Below are 22,582 nucleotides of genomic sequence, written 5' to 3'. Positions count from 1 at the left end.
GCCTTATACCAAACAAAATGCTGTGTATATCAAATCTATTTATACATATACATCTATATATTTTTCTAATTCCTGCATTGCCACTACGGGAAGCTGATTTAAAGGAGGGAGTTCATTTTAACCAACGTTCTCTCAATTCCAAGTTGCCCTTTCTTATTCTGCAAGATCGCAAATCTTTATTCTTTTATTTGGAGAATTAGATCGCGGAAGAAAAATGGTGGTTTTGTGTTTGCCTTCATTTGGGAATGGTTAGGACTCAGTGGCAACCTTCAAAAAATGTTGGGTTTTTTCTGGAAGGAAGGAGACACCAACTCACAAGAGTCTATAATGTCCTTTAGGTCAGAACAGATACACACACACACACACACACACACACACACATATCGTCATCCAGGCAAAGGGGGATCACAAGGTCAGGAGATGCTATCTATTCCCACAGCTTCCAGTTTTCCCAGGAAAATGACTGACAGTGGAATAGGTCTTCAAGCCAAAGAGTAACGTGTTTTTTGAGGTTAGAAACACGTGGGGAAAAATGTTAATTCTTTGATGGTTTACTACTTTGCGGGTACGATTTACACCAGGAACCTCAAATGGTCACTCGGGCAATTTTTTTTATTGGCAAACCAAATTAGCCACTCCATTTTTTTAAGGACTGAACACAATAGTCTCCTCCGTATTAACTATTGTAAGAAAAAAAAAAGATTTTGGATAGATGAAGCACAGATCCTTCTGAAGTTGACGGTTTTATGGAATTTATTGCCACGTTAATCCTGAGAAAGATTCCCGTATCCCACTTTTTTCTTCTTCTTTTTTTGCAATCCTTTTTTAATCTGTCGCCGATTGTGACGGCGGCGTTTTAAAAATGAGTTGAGCTGAGTTTGCTTGGGGTTTATTTCTACTTTTCTCTCTTTTTTCAGGCAACACATAATTTCGATAGAAATGTAACTTCTATTCCAAAAACACACCAGGCTGTTCTCCACAGATAATATTATCTGACTGACATTCCCTCAAGGTCTTTTGCTTAAGTTGTGCCAAGGAAGAAGAGCCAACGTGGGCAGCCAGAAGATTTTAGCAGGAGAGGTTTGGGAGAAGGGGACTCAACCATTATAGGAAGCTGGACTGTGTGTGTGTGTTTGTGTGTAGGCTAAAGAAAGGGCCTGTTTTTAGTAAAACTGATAGGAGGAGGGAAAAAATACAGAAGCAGTTTTGATGCTTCTCATCGATATCCGAAGGACGCAACCTCTTCCTTTCAAAATTCAGGGTGAACCCTATTTGGATCTGACTCAAATAATTTATTTTTTCCTTCGCAATTGTATGAAAAAGACAAATTGAGGCATAACATGAAATGATCACTGAAGGCAAGATGGAAAAAAGAAAGAAAGGAAAACCGATCCTCACGACTGTTCCTCTCGAGCTGAATTCTTCGTGCTTCCTTCCTTCTTTCCGAAGGTGAAATCGGTGACCGGTTTATAGATAATTTTCTTGTCTGAAACCAACGACTCCATCAGCCTTCATCAAATCCCTCCCTCCCTCTTATTTTTTTTCTTTTTCTTTTTTTCTTTTTATATAAAAGATGTTTCAAACGCTTGGAAAACAGCAGATAAAATTCTACTCATGGGCGAACATGTCTGAACGTACAGCTAATCTATTTTATGAGTTCATTTGTGTTTTCGTTCGGGGTACGGACGGACAAGATACACGCGAAGACTAACGGCTGGATGGTGCACATCTCCTTTACCCCAAAGTCTGCCTCGCCATGGACGAGACAATCGCCTGTCTCCTGCAGGAAGGGTGACGTTCCTGTTAGTCACCTCCTCGGTCCAGGTTCTCGATCACGCGAGACAGGCGGATGTTCAGAAGCCTGATCTGGCTGTCGAGGTGGTCGATCTTCTCCTCCAAAGTGTTGTGACTATTCTTCCGCCAGTAGAAGCTGACGGGGCCCGTCATGAAGTAGACAGCGACCACGAAGCAGAGGGGAAGGACGGCATGCTCGGGCTCGCTCTCATATTTCTGCAGGATGTAGACGCAGGAAAGAGCAAAGAGGACGATCCGGATGATCCAGAAGAAACGCCCACATAGGATGTGCAAGAGATAGAAGAAGAATCCGAGGAGAAGAGACACAAACCAATAAGCCAACAAGATGGCGCCGATCAGCAACAGGGCCCGAGCGGGATTGTTGGCGAGGGAGGTGTGGCTGAAATAATGGGTCAAGTTGGATCCTGGGGGGGAAAAAACAAAGCAGAAAACGTCAATGCTCACTCAGCCAAGAAAACAAGCATCATCGATAAATGAAAAAAAAATCATCAGATTTTACGGCTGCATTATAGGTAGAGGTGGAGCTCTCGCCTCACAATCAGGAGGCTGTGAATTCGATCCTAGGTAGAGGCAGATATTTCTCTCTCTGGGCACACTGAGAATAGTATCTGCTGAACAAAACTCTGCATTGGTGACAGGAAGGGCATCTGGCCATTAAAACACTCTGCTAGCTGCATTCAGTTGGCCAGACTCCACCCGGCAGGGGATTATGGGGTCGTTAAAAGACGACAGCAACGATGTTATATGTAGTCTTTAATGTGAGCAGAGTGGTGGCCTACAGGTGGAGCTCTCGCCTCACAATTAAGAGGTTGTGAGTTTAGTTCTAGGGAGCAGCAGATATTTCTCTCTGGGCACCATGAGTAAAAATTGTCTGCTGTGAGCACCATGTAGGTGTCAGGAAGGGCATCAGGACTGTAAATGCTCAGCTCCATTCAGTCGCCCTGATTCCACCCTGATGCAAGGGATTAACAGGGTCGTTAAAAGAAAAGAAAACAGGTAGTCCTCAATGTACAACCATTTGTTTAGCGACTGTTTGAAATTACAATGGCCCTGAAAATGCGACTCACAAGCAGTCCTCGTATTAATGACCGTCACAGAATCCTCAGCTCAAAAAATGGGTGCTTGGTAATGGTCATTAATTTATCCCAGCGTCCTCAGAGGTCATGTGGTTGCTATTTGTGACCTTCTCAGTTGCCTTCCAACAAGCAAAGACAAGGGGGGAAAGCCGAATTCACTTTACGACCAACAGGATTTACTTAACAACCGCACTGATTTGCTTTACCGCAGCGGAAAAGACCGTCAAACCAGGCACGAGTCACTTCAGAAGGGCCTCAATTAGCAATGAAAATTTGGGTGGGTCCCGATTGTGGTCATAAGTCGAGGACTACCTGGGAACAACCCCCTGCAAACTCCTTCAATATGCAGCTGTTGACTATTATCTTGCGTGACTTCATGGTGTTAACAACCAGGCGTGGTGAAGTTGAGTTTTCTAAGAACTAATGAAACTCAACCTCAAACCTAATCCATTAACTATAAAATATTTGTTTTTAATAACCTTCCTTTGTAAGCAAGGGACCCTTCGCAAATTATTATTTTCCTTATTCGATGGAGGTGAAATGGAGTTGCTCCATTTGTAATAGGCCTACTAGATTCTGGAACAGCTGCCTCCCATCCGGTAAACTCGCAAGATTCATTTGTATTGCCATCTACATGTACACATCCAAACTAGACTATGTTGCTTCTCCATGTCATATGTGTGGGTATATGCATACTTTTGTATTTATTTTGTCACGTTTATATAGTGCATATTAGACGTGGAGATCCTTTGAGAGCTGTGTGCAATGAAATTTCATTTTAATGTATGCCAATCAGTGGACATTAATTAGATTAACAGAGTTGGAAGGGAGCTTGTAGGTCATCTAGTCAAGCAGGAGACCCTACACCATTTCTGACAGATGGCAGTCCAGTCTCTTCTTGAAAGCCTCCAGGGATGAAGCTCCCACAACTTCCGAAGGCAACTTCTGTTTCATGGGTTGATTGTTCTCACTGTCAGGAAATTCCTCCTTATTTCTAGGTTGAATCTCTCCTTGATCAGTTTCCATCCATTATTCCTTGTCTGACCTTCGGATGCTTTGGAAAATAGCCTGACCACCCCCTCCTCTCTGTGGCAGCTCCTCAAATATTGGAAGGCTTCTATCCTGTCTCCCTTGGTCCTTCTCTTCTCCAGACTAGCCATTCCCAGTTTGTAACTGTTCATCCTATGTTTGAGCCTCCAGTCTCCTCATCATCCTGGTTGCTCTTCTCTGCACTTTTTCTAGAGTCTCAACATCTTTTTTATAGTGTGGTGAACAAAACGGGAGGCAGTACTCTAAGTGTGGCCTTACTAAAGCTTTATGGAGTGGTATTTTACCTCTCTTGATCTTGATCTTATCCCTCTGTTAATCCAATTTAGGATTGCATTGGCTTTTTTGGCTGCCGCTGCACACTGCTGGCTCATATTTAGCTGGCTGTACCCTAAGACTCTAAGATCCCTCTCATTCAAAGTGGCAATAAAGTTGTTGTAAGTTCTCAGGTGGATGGCACATAAATTTAATAATCAAATAAAAAGAAATAAAATCTAAGTAAGCGCAGGGAACACGAGAACTGCCCCAACTACTATTTTGCCCACCTACCATCAATTCCGAGGACATCTAGAAGATCTGTCCATATTCTCCAGAACGTATCTACTAGAACATCGACTCCGTAGACAAATCTCTCCGTTAGTCTGGAGAAAAACTGGAAAGGCAAAACATAAAAGACAATAGCAATAGCAATAGCAGTAGACTTATATACCGCTTCATAGGCCTTTCAGGCCTCTCTAAGCGGTTTACAGAGAGTCAGCATATTGCCCCCAACAATCCGGGTCCTCATTTTACCCACCTCAGAAGGATGGAAGGCTGAGTCAACCCTGAGCCGGTGAGATTTGAACCGCTGACCTGCTGATCTAGCAGTAGCCTGCAGTGCTGCATTTAACCACTGCGCCACCTTGGCTCTTTTCACCCTCTAAAGACCCTTTTCACCCTCTAAAATGTGAAGGGCTTCATAGGAAAGCAATCCATTCTTCTTAAAGCAGGGGTCTCCAACTATGGAGGCTTTTAAGGCTTGTGGACTTCAACTCCCAGAATTCCTCAGCCAGCCAGGGGTCTACCCATAGATTGGACTTGCCTCGCCCCCACAATTGAAAGAGACAGTGACCAAAGGACGCCACGGAGAAGGTACGTATTTTATGAATCATATCCTGGATTTTGAACCCATACTTACGGACCCAGGGAGAAGTTCCTGCCATGTGCTCTCAACAGCTGAGGCACTGTGAAACAGCAAAGAACCGATTTCCAGGAAGGAAAAAAAAAAAGATCTGGGAAAGCATTTTTGGCCAATGAAGATTAAGCAGAAAAAGATCCCTTGAATTCTCTAGTCTACCTTTGGTTTCGGGTGGTCTTCCAAAGGGAAGGAAAAGTGCCCGCAGTCTCGGGTGCAAGAGAGAATATGGACGGGCCAGGAAGGACAATCAAGGAAACTAAGCCTTCCTTCATACAACCATAACTACCCGTATATACTCGCGTATAGGCCGACCCGAATATAAGCCGAGGCACCTAATTTTACCACAAAAAAACTGGAAAAGTTATTGACTCGAGTATAAGCCTAGGGTGGGAAATGCAGCAGCTACCGGTAAATTTCAAAAATAAAAATAGATACCAATAATGTTTTTGAATATTTATTTCAAAGAAAAACAGTAAACTAGCGGTGTATTCAATGAAATACTTCACTCACCTCATGATGCTGATGTCCCGCTGTGATGATGATGTCCCGTGCAGCCGCGGGAGCGATGTCCCGCCTCCTATGACACACGGCACAGTGATTCCTATCATTGGATCCCTGTACCAGAGGAGGTGGGACATCGCTATGTGGCTGCTTGCCATAACAAGGAGGAGGTGGGACATCGTTGCAGAGCGGCAGGAGGGGGAGGAAGGGGAATCGTAAGACAGCCCTGCATTACATTAGAACGTGAGGAGGGGGGATGGTGCGGTGCGCGCTGCGCGGCAAACTGACACAGAGGGAGGGGAAACTCACAGGGGCACTGGGCCATTCACGAGTGTCACCCAGCGGCATGGCCCCGCCCCTTTTTCTCCTCCATTTCGGGCAAATTTTTCACTGACTCGAGTATAAGCCGAGGCGGCTTTTTTCAGCCCAAAAAGTGGGCTGAAAAACTAGGCTTATACTCGAGTATATACAGTACCTTCTTCTCGACCCTGAATTCTTCCTCCTGCCAGAATGTAGTCTAAGGATCTCCTCATGACACTTACTGGGTAATATTATTGATTAATCTCCCCTCTTAATGGGTCCTCCTGGTTTTTTAGCAGCCTTGAGTGACTTATTACACGCCATCAAGGATGAAAGAAAGTATTAATATCTAAGTATATGTTCAAGAATGAGATATTGAAGGAAAAAAATAGTTAGGATATGATAATGAAGAATAGGAAAGAATAAGTGTAAAATTACAACAGGGTGTGCGGGAATATTATACCGGAAATACACCAGTTCAGAGCTGAAAAGAGATAAGCACAACAACAGAAAAGGAAAGAGAGGAGGAGAGAGGAAAGGGGAGAGACGGAAGAAAGGAAAGGAGAGGAAGGAGGGAAGGGATAGAAAGAGAAGGAGAGGGTAGGAGTGGGAAAAGGAAGAGAGGAGTAGGGAAGAGGTAAAGGAAGTAGGAAAAGGAAAGGAGAAGAGGAAGGAAGAAAGAGAAGGGAGGGAGAGTGAAAAGAAAAAAAAATATGGTGGCGACAATACAAATTAGGTATATGGGATGGTTAGAAAAGCAACACCATATATTTTAACTTTTTATATGGAAAAACAAACATGTAAAAATGATAAAGATAAATAAGAATGTGAAGATATACCTGTAAACTGTATGTATGTATGTATGTATGTATGTATGTATGTATGTATGTATGTATGTACTGTATATACTCGAGTATAAGCCTAGTTTTTCAGCCCACTTTTTGGGCTGAAAAAAGCCGCCTCGACTTATACTCGAGTCAGTGAAAAATTTGCCCGAAATGGAGGAGAAAAAGGGGCGGGGCCATGCCGCTGGGTGACACTCGTGAATGGCCCAGTGCCCCTGTGAGTTTCCCCTCCCTCTGTGTCAGTTTGCCGCGCAGCGCGCACCGCACCATCCCCCCTCCTCACATTCTAATGTAATGCAGGGCTGTCTTACGATTCCCCTTCCTCCCCCTCCTGCCGCTCTGCAACGATGTCCCACCTCCTCCTTGTTATGGCAAGCAGCCACATAGCGATGTCCCACCTCCTCTGGTACAGTGATCCAATGATAGGAATCACTGTGCCGTGTGTCATAGGAGGCGGGACATCGCTCCCGCGGCTGCACGGGACATCATCATCACAGCGGGACATCAGCATCATGAGGTGAGTGAAGTATTTCATTGAATACACCACTAGTTTACTGTTTTTCTTTGAAATAAATATTCAAAAACATTATTGGTATCTATTTTTATTTTTGAAATTTACCGGTAGCTGCTGCATTTCCCACCCTAGGCTTATACTCGAGTCAATAACTTTTCCAGTTTTTTTGTGGTAAAATTAGGTGCCTCGGCTTATATTCGGGTCGGCCTATACTCGAGTATATACGGTATGTATAAAAATTAAAAACTTTCTATTAAAAAAAAGGATGAAGGAGCAGCACATCTTCTCCCATTTCTCCTATGCGTTTCCCATCGTCATCTTCCCAGTAGGCACCTCAACTGGGCCAACCAGAGCACCGAACACCTCCGGTTGTCACCATGCTGACCACATTCACTTTCATGGCTAACCCCACCATCGTCAGCTCAACTTTCCAGTAGGCACCCCAAGTGGGCCAACCAAGACACTGAATATCTCCAGTCATCTCCATCACTTTCCAGCAGACTCATCCCCAATCTCCTCACCGTCCTGCTCCTCATCACCACCAACCTAACCATCATCACTAACACCACCCACGAAAGAGATTGATGGTTACCTTGTGGGCCCCCAACTGAGTCAACTCAACATCTGTGGAGGTTCTCAGTCATTCAGGTCATGGTTGTCCCAAAGGTGCTTTTTTTTAGCTATACAATTTGGGATGAAGACCCTTTCAATGGTGTGGGAGTAGGAATGGATTTTCAGAAGAAAAAGTGCAGACTACAGGAACCATTTTCACCACTCAGGTGACCCTGAAGACACAAAGAAACCTCCAAGCGACCTCAACGACCCTCTAAAAGGATGCAAATGAGTGTCTGCAAGGAGAATAAATCCTTCCATTCCCCACCATTCAAGTCAGAGCTGAAGAAGCTTCTAGGATGAGAAGCGAAACATCTTCAAAAGAAAAAACAAGAAAGTCCAGTTGCCTCCTGAAAAAAAAGCACCTTTGGGGCAGGATACCCAACACCTCTGGTCTAACCGACTGGAGGAACACGTACTATGCTTACTTCCCAAGAAGAGACCCCACCCCATCATCCCCATCCTCTCCCCACCTTCAGATCACCTTGTGGACATCCCCATGAGTCAACTAGGACCCTCAACCTCTTTGGTCATCCTCACCACCATGACCATGTTCACTTCTCAGAAGCCATCATCATCATCATCATCACTATCATCATGCCCAGCATTGTGCCCTCAAGTCACCTTGTGGGGTCACCCTACCGGCTCAACCAGGAAACTCACCTCCACACAACATCTTTGCCCATCTCCATCATCCCAACCAGGTCACCCTCTCCAGCAGGCACCCAAGTGGGTCAGCCAGGACCTTCCCAATCTCCCTCCTGGCCACCCACGCCAAAGTCGGAAACCGCTTCTGCACTCCTCCCCTACCAGACCAGACCCCCTACCACCCCAGACCCCTCCTCTTTCCCTCCCCCTTTCCCCTCCCCTCTTTGCCCGGGACCCTCCGGGCGCCGCTTACCTTCTGCAGTGCGCGCACGTTCTCCTCGCCCAGGAGGCCGCTGGCGCCCTGGTAAACGCCGTTGGCCGCCCTCCGGAGGCTGTTTTGCTTGTCGGCGCCCCGGGACCCCCGCGCTCCCCGCGCCCCCGGCCCGGACAGCAGCAACAGCAGCAGCAGCAGCAGCGCGCCCCGCGTCCCGCTCCGGCTCGCCATGGCGCTCCTGGGTAGCTAGTGCGCTCCAGCCGAGCGCGCTCGGCTCGGCTCTCTCGGCTGGCGGGTTTCCCACGCTTTTCCCCGCCCAGCCTCGGCTTGGCCGCTCTCGCCTGGCCGGGCAGCGCTCTCTCGCGGCAGAAAGAGGCTCCGGCGGAGCTCAGCGGGGAGAGGAAAAGCCTCAAGGCGCCCCGCGCTCGCCCCGCTCGCCTCTGCGCTCTTGGAGAAGCCCCGTGTCGGCGAGCCCCCCGAGAGGCCAAGGGGGTCCCCGGGATAGGGCTGGCTCTGGGCCAGGCGGTTCGGGAGACCTTTGCGGTGGGTGGTTTTTTTTAAGGTGCCTGCCTCCCAAGAGGGGAAAGCGAAAGGAAGAAGGGTAGGAAAAGCAGGAGGGAGGAAAAGGCTGCAGGGAAGAGGAGGAGATTGCCCAGTCTCCTTTCCAAAGGGAGTTTAGGCAGGGATGGTTGATATTGTCTAATCGTCGCCCCTCATTTCACCCAGGTTTCTCTTCGTTTTCACATGTGACTCTCCCTTCTTCTCACATCTATCTTCGTTCATTCACTGTCCCTCCCTCCCTCCCTCCATCCCTTCTTCCCATCTATATTCCTTTGTTCCTTCCTTCTTCCCACATCTTTCATTCATTCATTTGTCCTTCCTCCCTTCTTCCCACAGCTATCTTCCTTCCTTCCTTCTTCCCACATCTATCTTCATTCATTCACCCTTCCTTCCTCCCTTCTTCCCATCTATATTCCTTCCTTCCTTCTTCCCACATCTTTCATTCATTCATTTGTCCTCCCTCCCTCCCTCCCTTCTACCTCCCTTCTTCCCACAGCTATCTTCCTTCCTTCTTCCCACATCTATCTTCATTCATTCACCCTTTCTCCCTCTTTCCCTTCTTCCTCCCTCCCTTCCTTATTCCCATCTATATTCCTCCCTCCCTCCTTCCCACATTTGTACTCCCTCCCTCCTTTCTACCACCCTCCCTCCCTTCCTTCTTCCCACATCTATATTCCATTTTTTCTTCCCTCTCCCCACATCTATCTTCATTCACTCATTTGTCCTTCCTTCCTTCCTCCCTTCTTCCCACATCTATATTCCTTCCTTCTTCTCACATCTATCTTCATTCATTTGTGCTTCCTCCCTCCCTTCTTCCCACATCTATATTCCTTCCTTCCTTCTTCCCACATCTATCTTCATTCATTCACCCTTCCTCCCTCCCTTCCTTCTTCCAATCTATATTCATCTCTCCCTCACTCCTTCCCGCATCTATCTTCCTTCCTCCTTCCTTCCTTCTTCTCACATCTATTTTCATTCATTCATTTGTACTTCCTCCCTCCCTTCTACCTCCCTCCCTCCCTTCCTTCTTCCCACATGTACCTTCCTTCCTTCCTCTCTTCCTTCCTCCCTCCCTCCTTCAACCCACTCTAGGCAAACTAATTAAGTTAACAGTCATCGGCTTATATCCGCCATCAGGAAGGGGAGGGGAAGAATTCTGCTGGAGATTTTACTTAACCTATCACTGAACGAACCATCATCAGTGCAAATATGAAGGTTTCCCCCCCTTAAGCCAGCATTTCTCAAGCTTGGCAACTGGAAGATGGGTGGATTTCAATTCCCAGAATTCCCCCACCTATCCACCCACCTTCTAGCTGCCAAGGTTGAGAAACTCTGGCTTACACCTGTAATTGTGTGTAATTGTGTAATGGTCCAATGGAGCCAAGAGGTGACCCAAGACTACTCAGCACCTTTGGTGGCCTACTCAACTCTTCAGTTGAGTCAACATTGCCTTGTCTCTCTGCCCACTTTCTAAATCCACCCGTCCAACTTTTCTTTTTTTAGCAACTTTCAAAATATCCAGGCTACTCGGGTTCAAAGAGGATCCTGACCTAACCTCTCCCCTTCGGGTTTGCCTGCCTGCTCACCCCATCCTGAGCTTCGTGGCCAAAGGATTGCAACAACTCCTTGTTGACTGAAGGTCTTTTTCTTTTTTTAGCCCCAGGGCTGGCCAAGCATTTCCCAAATCCTGCTCCCCAAGGCTGGGTGTGCAAATCAAATAAATTGGTTTTCCAAATCATCCTCTTCCCTACAGCTGGGTGTGCAAATCAAAACCATTCACAGTTTTCCAAATCCTCCCCTTTCCTATAGCTGCATGTGCAAATCAAAATAAATTAGTTTTCCAAATCCTCCTCTTCCCTATAGCTGCGCGTGCAAATCAAAATCATTCATAGTTTCCCAAATCCTCCTTTTTCTCAGTGGCTGGGTATGCAAATCAAAATAAACCAGTTTCCCAAATCCTCCCCTTTCCTATAGCTGCATGTGCAAATCAAAATCATTCAATTTCCCAAATCCTCCTTTCACTCTCACCGCTGAGTGTGCAAATCCAATCCAATCAATGGATCCTTTCCCCATACCATGAAAGCTGCGCTCTGATTGGGCACGCCTCTTCCCCAGTTCTGGCACCCATTGGTTTTCACGGAGCCAGTGCCAGCAAAACCTCTCCCTCTGATTGGTTGAGGAGGGCCACAGCCTGCTCCAGCCCTCCCATCGCTTGCTGGATGGTCCATGCTGGAGAGTCTGGGCTGATGTGGGGCCAGACCCAGATCCACCAATGAGGGGGCTGCATCTGCTTGTGGTGCGCTGATGCCATGGATCCATCCGCCCTCTGCCTCCGAAGGTGCCAGCTCTCCTGGGTTTGAACCCCAGTATGGGGCTTTTGACCCTTATCTGGGTTTCTACACATTTTCATTTATTTTTTCCCCCTGTACATCACATTGTATTGCATGCATGAAATAAGTAAAACAGAGTTTAAACTTGATTTATTGTTTTTTTAAAACATAATTCAGGGTAGGTTTTTTTTGTTCTTTGCCATAGAATTTGAGTTTATTTGAGTGTGATGCTTTTTCTTTTTAAAAATAGATCTAATTTTAACAGCAGATTTTTATGTATTCATTTATTTATGACATTTGTTGGCCGCTTTTCTCGCCACCAGGCGACTTACAGGCATAAAAGATAAATCTGAACAAATAGAGGAAGGAAAATCAAGAAAAAATATGTATTTTATTTTCAAATCTAAGGTATTTCCCCGCCGTGAACATTTCATTGTAGTGAATGTATTAATAAGTAAATATAATTTAGTTAAAGGCAGATTTATGGGGGGGGGCGGTTGCTAATTGAGGTTTTTTTTGCATAGAATCAGGGTCTGAGCGTGTTGCTTTATATACATACATACATACATACATACATACATACATACATACATACATACATACAGGTAGTCCTTGGTTTATGACCACCATTGAGTCCAAAATTTCTTTCTTTTTTAATAAGTTTCCATTTTTATTCTCTTCTATATAGTTACAGGTATACATTCACCTAGTTATTATTCTTATTTATCTTTATTACGTATTTGTTTTTCCATATGAAAGGTTAAAATATACATTCTGGGTTGCTTTGCTTACCATCCCGTACACCTATTTTATATTATCACTACCCTATATTTACTTTTCTTTTCACCCTCCCTCCCTTCGCTACTTTCTTTCTTCCTCCTCTCCTTCCCCTTCCCTTCTTCCCTTGCCTCTCCCCTACTCCTCTCTTCCTCCTCCTCCTGCCCTCTCTCCTTCTCTTTCTATCCCTTCCCTCCTTCCTCTCCTTTTTCTTCCTTCTCTCCCCTTTCCTCTCTTCTCCTCCTCCTTTCCTTTCTTATTATTGTGGCTATCTCTTTTCATTGTTGAACTGGTGTATTTTCGGGATGGTATTCCCGCAAACCCTGTTATAATTTTATGCTTATCCTTTCCTGTTCCCTTTTCTTCATTATCCTATCCTATCCTATCCTATCCTATCCTATCCTATCCTATCCTATCCTATCCTATCCTATCCTATCCTATCTATCTATCTATCTATCTATCTATCTATCTATCTATCTATCTATCATCTGTCTATCTATCTATCTATCTATCTATCTATCTATCTATCTATCTATCTATCGTCTATCTATCTATCTATCTATCTATCTATCTATTTATCTATCTATCTAATCTATCTATCTATCTATCTATCTATCTATCTATCTATCTATCTATCTATCTATCATCTATCTATCTATCTATCTATCTATCATCTATCTTCTCTACATCTCATTCTTGAACATGTATATTAATACTTTATTATCTATTTTCCTCCTCTTCCCTTCCTTTTTTTATTTAATAGTGTCTCGTCTCAGTTCTATATTTCTCTCTTGCTTTCTTTTCTACTTTCTTTTCTCTAACAAATCATAAAATCTTCCCCATGTCTTGAAGTACACATGGGGAAGAGCCCAAAATTCCTGTTGCTAAGTGAAACATTTGTTAAGTGAGTTTTGCCACATTTTACCACCTTTCTTGCCACCATTGTTAAGCGAATCACTGCAGTGATTAAGTTAGTAACACGGTTTGTTAAAGTCAATCTGGTTTCCACATTGACTTTGCTTGTTGCAAAAGGAGATCATGATCTTGAGACATTGCAAAGGTCATAAATATGAACCAGTTGCCAAGCCTCTGGATTTCGATCACTCAGCCACGGGGATGCTGCAATCATTGTTAAGTGTGAAAGGCAGTCATAAGTCACGTTGTAACTTTGAATGGTTACTGAATGAATTGTTTTACGCAGAGGAGCGCCTGTATTTTAAATTTCAGGGTAATTTGATGCCCTGGAAGCTTCCTGCGTGACCTGATTCCACCTCTAGTTTTCAACCCAGCCTACCTCGCAGGGTTGTTGTGAAAAAAAAGACCTGTAATTAGAGGAAAGTCAGAAAGGAAGCTACCCATTCATGAAATCATGTTGGGTATATATCTATATCTATTAATTTCACTTGGCAGGTTTTATGATTTTTATTTAATTATTTTATTTAATTATTTTAATTTTATTTTTTAATTTTATTTTTTAATTTTATTATTTTAATTTTATTTTTTAATTTTTATTATTTTAATTTTATTATTTTAATTTTATTTTTTAATTTTTATTATATATTTTTTAATTTTCTTATTTTTATTTTATTTTTAAATTTTCTTATTTTATTTTATTTTATTTTATTTTATTATTTTTATTTTATTCACCCTCGCTCCCCCTGCAAAGATCGGCCTTTCGCTCCGCGCACTATTTCTTGGGCTTTTTTTTTTGCTCCGCCTCTGGCGGAAGTTCACCGGCGCCGCCGAATAGGTGAAGCGTCTATAAAAGGCGCCGGCAGGAGGCGGAGCTCCGCAGTCCCGCTCGGACCGGCGACGGGGGTTCGCTTAAGAAGCGAAGCAGGCAGGGGAGGTGAAGCGGCGGGGCTGTGCCCAAGCTTGATCATGTCTGGGGAGCTGGAGATCATGGAAGCGCAGCGGATGTGGGAGCCGGACTCCAAGCGCAACACCAGCATGGACCGGTTCCGGGCGGCAGTCACCGCGGCTTACGGCATCCGCCTGGGTGAGTCCCTGCGGGGAAGCCGGGCGAGAAAGCAACGCTCCGTCCATTTGCCGGGTTCTCTTTCCCGTTGCAGCCCAGTTCCTTCCCAGGAGGCAGGACCGCATCTCCTCTTGGGATCCCTCCCACAACGGCCCTGCAAGGTAGGCTAAGCAGGGCGCCCCGCAATTGCAAAGAACAAGATGCGCTGCTTGGATCGGCAACCTGGCACCCTCCGCAAATGCGATGCTGTCATCCTTGTTCTGGCTTTCTCTCTGGGCTTTTGGGGATGGGGGGGGGCTTATTTGATCGAGTGGGGGAGGGCTGCCTGTGCTGGGAGAGCCGGCCGGCTGTCCATTGGGAGGGAAAGCTACATTGCCCTAAAAGGATGATTATTTTATTTTTAATGCGTTTTTGGAAGGGGGAAAGAATGAATCTTGATAAAGTGGAGCCTCCAGAGGGAGAAGGAGTCTACCTTGGAAACAGCAGCGGCTGATGATGTGGTATAATAAGTGGAGCCTCCAGAGGGGGAAGGAGTCTATCTTGGACCAGCAGAGGCTGATGGGGTTGTTCAGCGTCCTCTAGTGGGGCTTAAATGATGCTTACCTGCATGGCATTCTTACATGTGCTCTAATTTGTGAATGAACCCCTGGGGAGACAATGTGGCATCCTCACAGTCCCAAATGTTGGAGCTGGTACCCCCCCCCGCCCCCATCTCCAGTTCATCTCACTAGCATGTCGAAGAGAAGCTTTGAATGAACCCGTCTGGCGTGTTGCACGGGCCCAGCCATTCTGCATCCCACCCACATATTTTATCCCTTCCCACGTCGGTCTTTAGCCCGGGGCTGATGCAAGATCGGAGCCTTGCTGCAATCCCAGGAGCCACCAGGGGACAACCGCCTGGCCTAAATCCTGACATGATTTGCAAGCCCGCAGGGTTTACCTGTGAGCGAGGGCCTTCACAGGTGTGCTTGCCAGCAGAGAGAGACCCTGCAAGACTTTATAAACATGCGAGGCACCCAGAGTCGCCTTATCAGGAAGACGGGGGCCATCAAAATTCAATAAGCCTATAATAAAATAAACAGGATCTTGAGGCCTCCACTGTAGGGTGAAAAAAAATCCATTTTTTTTTGCCTTGCAACCAATACGATCCCCAGAATGAAACAGTGCAACCATCATGTGGATTTCAGCCCTGACGCCCTCGGAACTGTGTCATCTTCCAGAGAAAATCTGGGTGCTTTTTTAAAAAAAAATTATTCCAAGAAACTGGACCTCTAGCCCTCAAGGCTTGTACAAATCAGCGTTTTGCATTGGGCTTGGAGATGTCTTTTTGCTGCAGTTCAACACAGCTTAGATCAGCTGCCTGCTTCTCTTCCCTTCGCCTTTCCTCTCTCTCTGCAGGCTGAAATCCGTAGAAAAGAGGAAAAAATGGTGTGTGAATGCTGTTGTGTGGGTTTTGATTCCCTGAAGAGGGCAGGTTGTGTGTTTCCGCGTGCCGAGCGAGGCCTGATGCTTTTTATATTGGGAACTGCGCCAATGTGCTGTAAAAAGGAACATTTAATAAGATTTCTCCTTTCTTACAATGGGGGGAAGAAGTTTAGGCTGTTGATTTTTGCATCGATCAAAAATAGGACAGCTACCTAGGAGATTCTGAGCTATAGGTAGTGCTTGACTTACAATAGTTCCATTTTGTAACCATTCAGAGTTACAAAGGCATGAAAAAAGCTGATTTATGACGGTTTTTACACTTATGACAGTTGCAGAATGTTCACATCATCAAAATTCCAGTGTTTGGGAACTGTCTCATGTTTATGACGGTTACAGTGTCCAGGGGTCATGCAATCCCCTTTTGCGACCTTCTGACAAGCAAAGTCAACAGGGGAGCCAGAGTCACTTAACAACCGTGTCACTAACTTAATAACTAGAGGGATTCACTTAACAACGGTGGAAAGAAAGGCTATAAAATGGGGCAAAACTAACTTAACAACTGTTTTACTTAGCAATAGACATTTTTTGGCTCAATCATTGGTGGTCGAAAGTCGAGGACTACCCGTACAGCTCCCACAAGGAGAGGCATTGGGTCTTGTAGTTCTGTCTACTGGCCATTTGGGACACTAAAGCTTTTCCCCTTTGTGCCCTAAAGTGTCAACGCGTGTGCGATACACAACAAATTTGATCCATTGGAAACATCTTGCTATATGTATTTCATTTGGGCCTTCTATTTATCCATGAATAGATGAATAGAATAGAATAATAGAATAGAATAGAATAATAGAATAGAATAATAGAATAGAAGAGACGAGAATAATAGAAGAGAATAGAATGAAATAATAGAGTAGAACAGAAGAAAATAGAATAGAATAGTAGAATAACTGGGCAACTGTTTTCTCTTGATATTCTTGATGTGGAAAATAGATGCAGAATATCTCAGACAGGGAAGTTTGCTTCTTTTTGCAAACTTAACTGTTGTTAAATTTAAAAAAAGATGTGCAAAAGCATCTGTTGCCCTCCTTTTCATGTTTTTGCTTGGCTGTTGCTGGAGTTTGCAAGTGTGATCATGGTGTGGGGTTTGTGAAATGGAGGCTGGAAAATAAATTAGGTAGCATCCCTGGGTTTAGTTTCCAAGCAACTTTCTTTTTGCTCTCGCTTCGAGTAAACAAGGATGCTAGTGCAAACAAATGAGATAACTCTGATGTTCAGAGACTTGGAAAAGTAAATACGGATTTGGTAAAACCTGAGATACAGGAAGTCCTCATCTTACAACCATTCATGTGGCCATTTGAAGTTACACCATTGTAGCATTCCCCAGGGTCACATGATAAAAATTCAGACGCTTGGCAACTGACTCATATGTACGACGGTTGCCCAGGAGTTGCGTGATCCCCTTTTACGACCTTCTGACAAGCAACCTCAGTGAGGATTCACTTGGTTTGGTTTGGTTTATTGGATTTATATGCTGCCCTTCTCCCAAGGACTCAACCGTGTGACTGACTTAATAACTGCAGTGATTCACTTAACAACTGTGGCAAGAAAAGTGGGGGAGGGAAACCCACTAAACAGCTGTCTTGGTTAACAACAAAAATGTTTGGCTAACATATTAGATAGGTTAACATAATAAAGGATAAAGAAGATGCAGAATATTTTTCAATTTGGGATTTGTTTTATCAATGGTTAGATAATAAAAATAGAAATTAGAAGAATACTATTGTATAAAAGCAAAGGATATTGTTATTACTAGTATCATGCACATGTAAAAATGACGCAGACAATATACGGTTTATTAAATACCTACCTATTTTAAAGAAAAATGTGTAAATAAAAATACTTAAAAAAAAGGCTGGGCTCAATTGTCATAAGTTGAGGATTACCCTGTTTTCCCTGAAAAATAAGACCTCCCTGGATAATAAGCCCAATTGGGCTTTTGAGCGCATGCGCTAAAATAAGGCCTCCCCCGAAAATAAGCCCTTGCCTAAAATATTTAAACGCCTGTGCAGGCAGTCCCTGCCATTTCCTGGGGGGGGGGGAACACATGCCCCATGCACCTCACATGCACCTGCTATCCACACAGAAGGGCCTTGTGGAGGCCACTACCACAAACCCTAGCTACCACGCCCCTTCTCTCTCTCTTTTTAAAAAAAAAAAGATTTACAAACATGTAAAATACACACACACAAAACAATCTCAATGCATAATCATACACATACTGCAGCCAGGATTGCCTTCGCACAAAACTGGAAAAAAATCAATACACCCTCAGATGAAACTACAATCAGGAAAATACTCGAATGCGCAGAAATGGATAAAATGACAATAGAGCTAAAAGAAAGAGAAGAATCGGACTTCTATAAAGTATGGAATAAAATGTACAAGTGGCTAGAAAACAGAAGCCAAGACAGAAAATAGAGAATACAAATATATGGAGATATAAATAATGAATACTATTATAAGTGTTAATATTATGTTTATTACATTATAGGACAAGGTTATAGTGAGAGGAAGGCAATGCAGAAGGGAGAATTATAAAAGCTAAGAAGGAAAGCCGATATAGAAAGCTGTAAAATTACTGTATATTGTTATGAATGTTCTGTGTTTTGTTTTGTCTTATTGTGGTTTTTTTCTTTGCTGTGTCTTTCCTATTGTTTTTAAAGATCAAAACATTTAATAAAAATTAAAAAAAAATTACAAAAATACACACACACAAAACCTAGACGTACACCACATTTACACAATACAATACAAACAGGAGCTTCCTGTTCTTTCTAATAGCAATCCATATCGCTCACCTTATATTGTTTCCCCTTCTATTATATTTCATTTGCATTTCACCATTCTTAACCCTCTTATCTTACTTCTCTGTCTGCTATATTGGCTAATTACCTCTAGTAAGTTTAAACCACTTAGATCAGTGTTTCTCAACCTTGGCGACTTTAAGTCCTGTGGACTTCAACTCCCAGAATCCTCCAGCCAGCACAGGACTTAAAGTCGCCAAGGTTGAGAAACCCTGACTTAGATACATATATATGTGTTAATTCTCCTTAACTTCTATTTTTGGGCTTTGTTGTCTTCATTGATCCTTGTTTCTTTCCTCCATCCACCTATACCATTTATCCCATATCTGGTAGTATATCTGTTTCTTCTTTTCCCTGGATTTCTTTTGTTAGTTTGTCCATTTCAGCACAGTCCGTAACGTTTCTTATTATTTCACCTTGGAATTAATTTGTTTTTCTCTTAGTGACGGCCGCAAAAAGAGGGCAGGCCCAGCAACGCTACGGCTGGCAAGAGTGTGCCAGAAACAGAGACAGAACTTCTGGCCCTCTCTGGATCAGCTGAGCCACAGGCCAAGGTTAAGGGGCTTCCTGCACTTCCAAAATAATAAGACCTCCCGAAAATAAGGCCAAGCGCTTATTTCAGGGGTCAAAAGAAAATAAGACCTTGTCTTATTTTTGGGGAAAGACGGTACCTTGTCCTAACAAGCCAACTTTAAGGGTGAGAGGAGTAGAATTGGGGTGCCCCGTGATATCCTTGGCATTGCGCGACAGGACTTCACTTTTGTAAATAAAACATTAATCCTGTACATTTTTAACCCTGTACATTTTTAATCTTGTAAATAATCCTGGAAAAATATTGTTTAATTACACACACACACACACACACACCCTTTCCCAGTTATACATCTCTTCCTTGTTATTCCCCCCAGGGAAATAAAAGGAGAGCAAATAAACCAGAAGCAATCTCTAGTTTCCTCTAGTAATTTCAGAGATCTGGTTTGTTTGCCTGGGGGCCTCACCAGAAGCCAAATGGAGCCATCCATTGACCGCTAAATCACAAAGAGAAAAATAAGCATCGGAGGTTGTTTTTTGGGGGCTTCGTTCCTTTCAGGCATTAGCCGAAACTCAGAAATTGTTTATCTGATATTATTGGGCTTTGCATTTTTTTAAATTAATTTTTTAATTTTATTTTTATATAAGCAATCCATTTTCCATTAACCAGTGCGTCGTCTGGGTATACATATTTTGTGCCAACATTAAAATATACAGTTTTATTCATAATGTACTCTCATCTTAGCCTTACTTTCCAATATCTTAAATATCTAATATTATTACAATTCCATTGTAATTTATTTAAATCTATTAGTTGTTGGGCTTTGCATTAAAGGCGCTAGAGAGACAGAGAGAGAAGGGAGCTGTTTGTTCCCGAAAAGTAAGTATGGAAGCAATAATTTTTAATTTTTCTTTGCCCAGGCCTGACAGGTGGCGTCTGCATCTGATGCCATGTGTGAGCAGATGGAGAGCAAAACTTGTAAAAATGTTTGATTTGAACAGCTTAATTTGCTTTGCTCGAGAAAAAAGGAGGAAGGTGGTAGAGTCGAAACAGAGTGGAAAAGGACTCTAGTTTAAGCCACCGTCGGAATGGTTTTTTTTTTTGTGGAAAATAATTATAGAGGTTTTTTTAAATTATATATATAGAAAGTGTAGCAAGTGTATCGGTTACAAAAGATTTTCGTGAATCTTTTCCATAGTCATCAACCATAATTCATATTAACTCTTTAATTCAGATATATTTATACATATTACCATCATCATATCTCCATTTTCATTTGACTATAATTGTTTAAACGTCCTTCATCATAAAATATATCAAGATTTAAAACATAACCATATGCTGGCATTTCATTTGCTATTTCTAATATCCTCCAGTAACACTGAATCCTTATGGCCTATTCTAGCTAAACATAATTATAACATGTATGTTTGTGTCTTTCCTTTTGCTTCCAGCCAACTACAACGAGTTTTACCAGTGGTCTGTACAACATTATTCGGATTTCTGGGCAGAGTTTTGGAAATTCAGCGGGATTGCCTTTTCTCGGCTTTATGATGAGGTAAGATGATAGAATAACAGAGTTTGAAGGGTCCTTGGAGGTCTTCCAGTCCAATTCCGTGCTCAGGCAGGACCTATACCCGTAATGGCAAACCTATGGCACATGTGCCAAAGATGGCATGCAGAGCCCTCTCGGTGGGCACATGTACCGTAGCCAGCTACTCTTCTGGTTTCCGGCGCATCGGCCAGCTGGTCTTTGCGGGCATCGGAGTGCCGAAAAGCAGCCTGAAAATGATCTGGAAAACAGCCAAAAAACAGGCATGCATTTGCCGGATAGCTGGTCTTTGGATTTCTGGGGCTCTGGCATGTGTGAAGACCAGCTGGGCGGCGTGCGTACACATGCTGGAAACCCGAAGACCGGCTGGGCGGTGATCCGGTGCACACACATGCATGTCGTGTTTGCACACGCGTTTTGGTTTGGCCACTCAGTACCATCGCTGCCCTGTACCATTTCAGACAAATGATTTTGCAATCTCTTCTTAAAAACCTGCAGTGATGGAACACCCACAATTTCTGAAGGCAAGTTCTGTTCCACTGGTTCATTGTTCTCACTGTTAGGAAATTCCTCCTTAATTCCAGGTTGCTTCTCCCCTGGATTAGTGTCCATCCGTTGCTTCTTGTCCTGCCTTCGGGTGCTTTGGATAATAGATTGACTCCCTGTTCTTTGTGGCAACCCCTGAGATATTGGGACACAGCTGTTTTTCGATCGATCGATTATCCAGGTTAATTGAGGACTGAGTCACGCAGAAGATGGTGGGTGTGACTTTCCACCTGATTCTAGGTCTTCTCCAGCTTGGGTGAGCAAAGGGTGACTGCAGGACTCTGTTACCGTCATAAATGTGTGGCGGTGGCCAAGTGCCCGGAATTTTATCATATGACTGTGGGGAATGCTGTGGCAGCCATAAGTGAGGACTGGTCATAAGTTACTCTTTTTACTGCTCTCAGAACTTCAAACGGTCGCTAAACAGTCATAGGGTTTAAGGACTACCTGTAGTTTTCTTAGCAGAAGGCAACCAATGCCTTCTTCCAAAGGACTTTTTTTTAAAAATGTGCCCATCCGGTTGGATTTCCTGGTGGTGCCCCATCCCAGTAATAACCCAGTCTGATCCTGTTTTTTCAAGGGGGTGGGGAATGCATTCATCTAACTGGACTTAATGGAGCCCCCAGCTGGTGAAGACGGGCAGAGAAAGACCCTCATAATATTCATCCTTTGTGCCCTACATGGCTGCAGCGATTTCTCTTAAGGATGCTGGATGTGTTCCCACCAGGTGATCGATCCCTCCAAGAGCATCGCGGATGTTCCCGAATGGTTTAAAGGCAGCCGCTTAAACTATGCCGAAAACCTCCTGAAGCACGAGGAGAACGATAAAATCGCCCTGTATGCCGCACGTGAGTCCCCCGTGCGAATCTTTGTAATTGCTGGATATACAACTATTCACATCTCTCTTTTTCTTTCTCTCTCTCTCCCTCTTTCTCTGCCTCCCTTCTTTGTCTCTCTTTTTCTCTTTCTCTCTCTGCCTCCCCCCCCTCTCTCCCCCTTTTCTCCCTCTTTCTCTCCCTCCCTCCCCTCTGTCTCTCTTTCTCTCCCCTTCTGCTTTTTCTTTCCCTCCCTTCCTCTCCCTCTTTCTCTCTCTTTCTCTCCCCCCTCTCCCTCTCTCCCTCCCTTTCTCTCTATCTTTCTCTCTTCCTCTTTCTCTCTCTCTTTCTCCCTCTTTCTCTCCCATCCTCCCTCTCTCACTCCCTTTCTCTTTCTTTGCCTCTCTTTCTCTTTTTCTCTCTCCCCCTTTCTCTCTCTCTCTCTCTCCATCTTTC

The 22,582-nt window shown here is 43.9% G+C and overlaps 2 protein-coding genes across 2 annotated transcripts in view; one reads left to right on the top strand and one right to left on the bottom strand.

Annotated features, from left to right (window-relative positions):
* Positions 1–9,037, bottom strand: BRI3BP (BRI3 binding protein). Its single transcript, XM_032229856.1, has 3 exons — positions 8,789–9,037; positions 4,488–4,590; positions 1–2,219 (listed from the first exon to the last, which is right to left on the bottom strand). The coding sequence occupies exons 1-3, from the start codon at positions 8,978–8,980 to the stop codon at positions 1,804–1,806; spliced, it is 711 nt and encodes a 236-aa protein (XP_032085747.1). The 5' UTR covers positions 8,981–9,037; the 3' UTR covers positions 1–1,803.
* Positions 9,038–14,223: 5,186 nt separating this feature from the next.
* The window catches only part of AACS (acetoacetyl-CoA synthetase), a 50,121-nt gene continuing 41,762 nt past the window's right edge, over positions 14,224–22,582 (top strand). The window contains exons 1-3 of the mRNA XM_032229963.1: positions 14,224–14,416; positions 20,668–20,771; positions 22,039–22,159. Of these exons, the coding sequence (XP_032085854.1) occupies positions 14,299–14,416; positions 20,668–20,771; positions 22,039–22,159 (343 nt within the window). The 5' untranslated portion in view covers positions 14,224–14,298. The remainder of the gene's footprint in view (positions 14,417–20,667; positions 20,772–22,038; positions 22,160–22,582) is intronic.

This window comes from Thamnophis elegans, chromosome 13 (assembly GCF_009769535.1).
Source record: "Thamnophis elegans isolate rThaEle1 chromosome 13, rThaEle1.pri, whole genome shotgun sequence".
Taxonomy (NCBI): domain Eukaryota; kingdom Metazoa; phylum Chordata; class Lepidosauria; order Squamata; family Colubridae; genus Thamnophis; species Thamnophis elegans.
The sequence above is the reverse complement of the archived record's forward strand: the minus strand, read 5'-3'. Positions and strand labels throughout refer to the sequence as shown.

Excerpts from the sequence above, each read along its gene's own strand:
- BRI3BP (XM_032229856.1), bottom strand. The coding sequence starts at position 8,980 with ATGGCGAGCCGGAGCGGGACGCGGGGCGCGCTGCTGCTGCTGCTGCTG. Across the intron at positions 4,591-8,788 it reads ACGTGCGCGCACTGCAGAAG|TTTTTCTCCAGACTAACGGA; the intron begins GTAAGCGGCGCC and ends TTGCCTTTCCAG. Across the intron at positions 2,220-4,487 it reads AGATGTCCTCGGAATTGATG|GATCCAACTTGACCCATTAT; the intron begins GTAGGTGGGCAA and ends TTTCCCCCCCAG.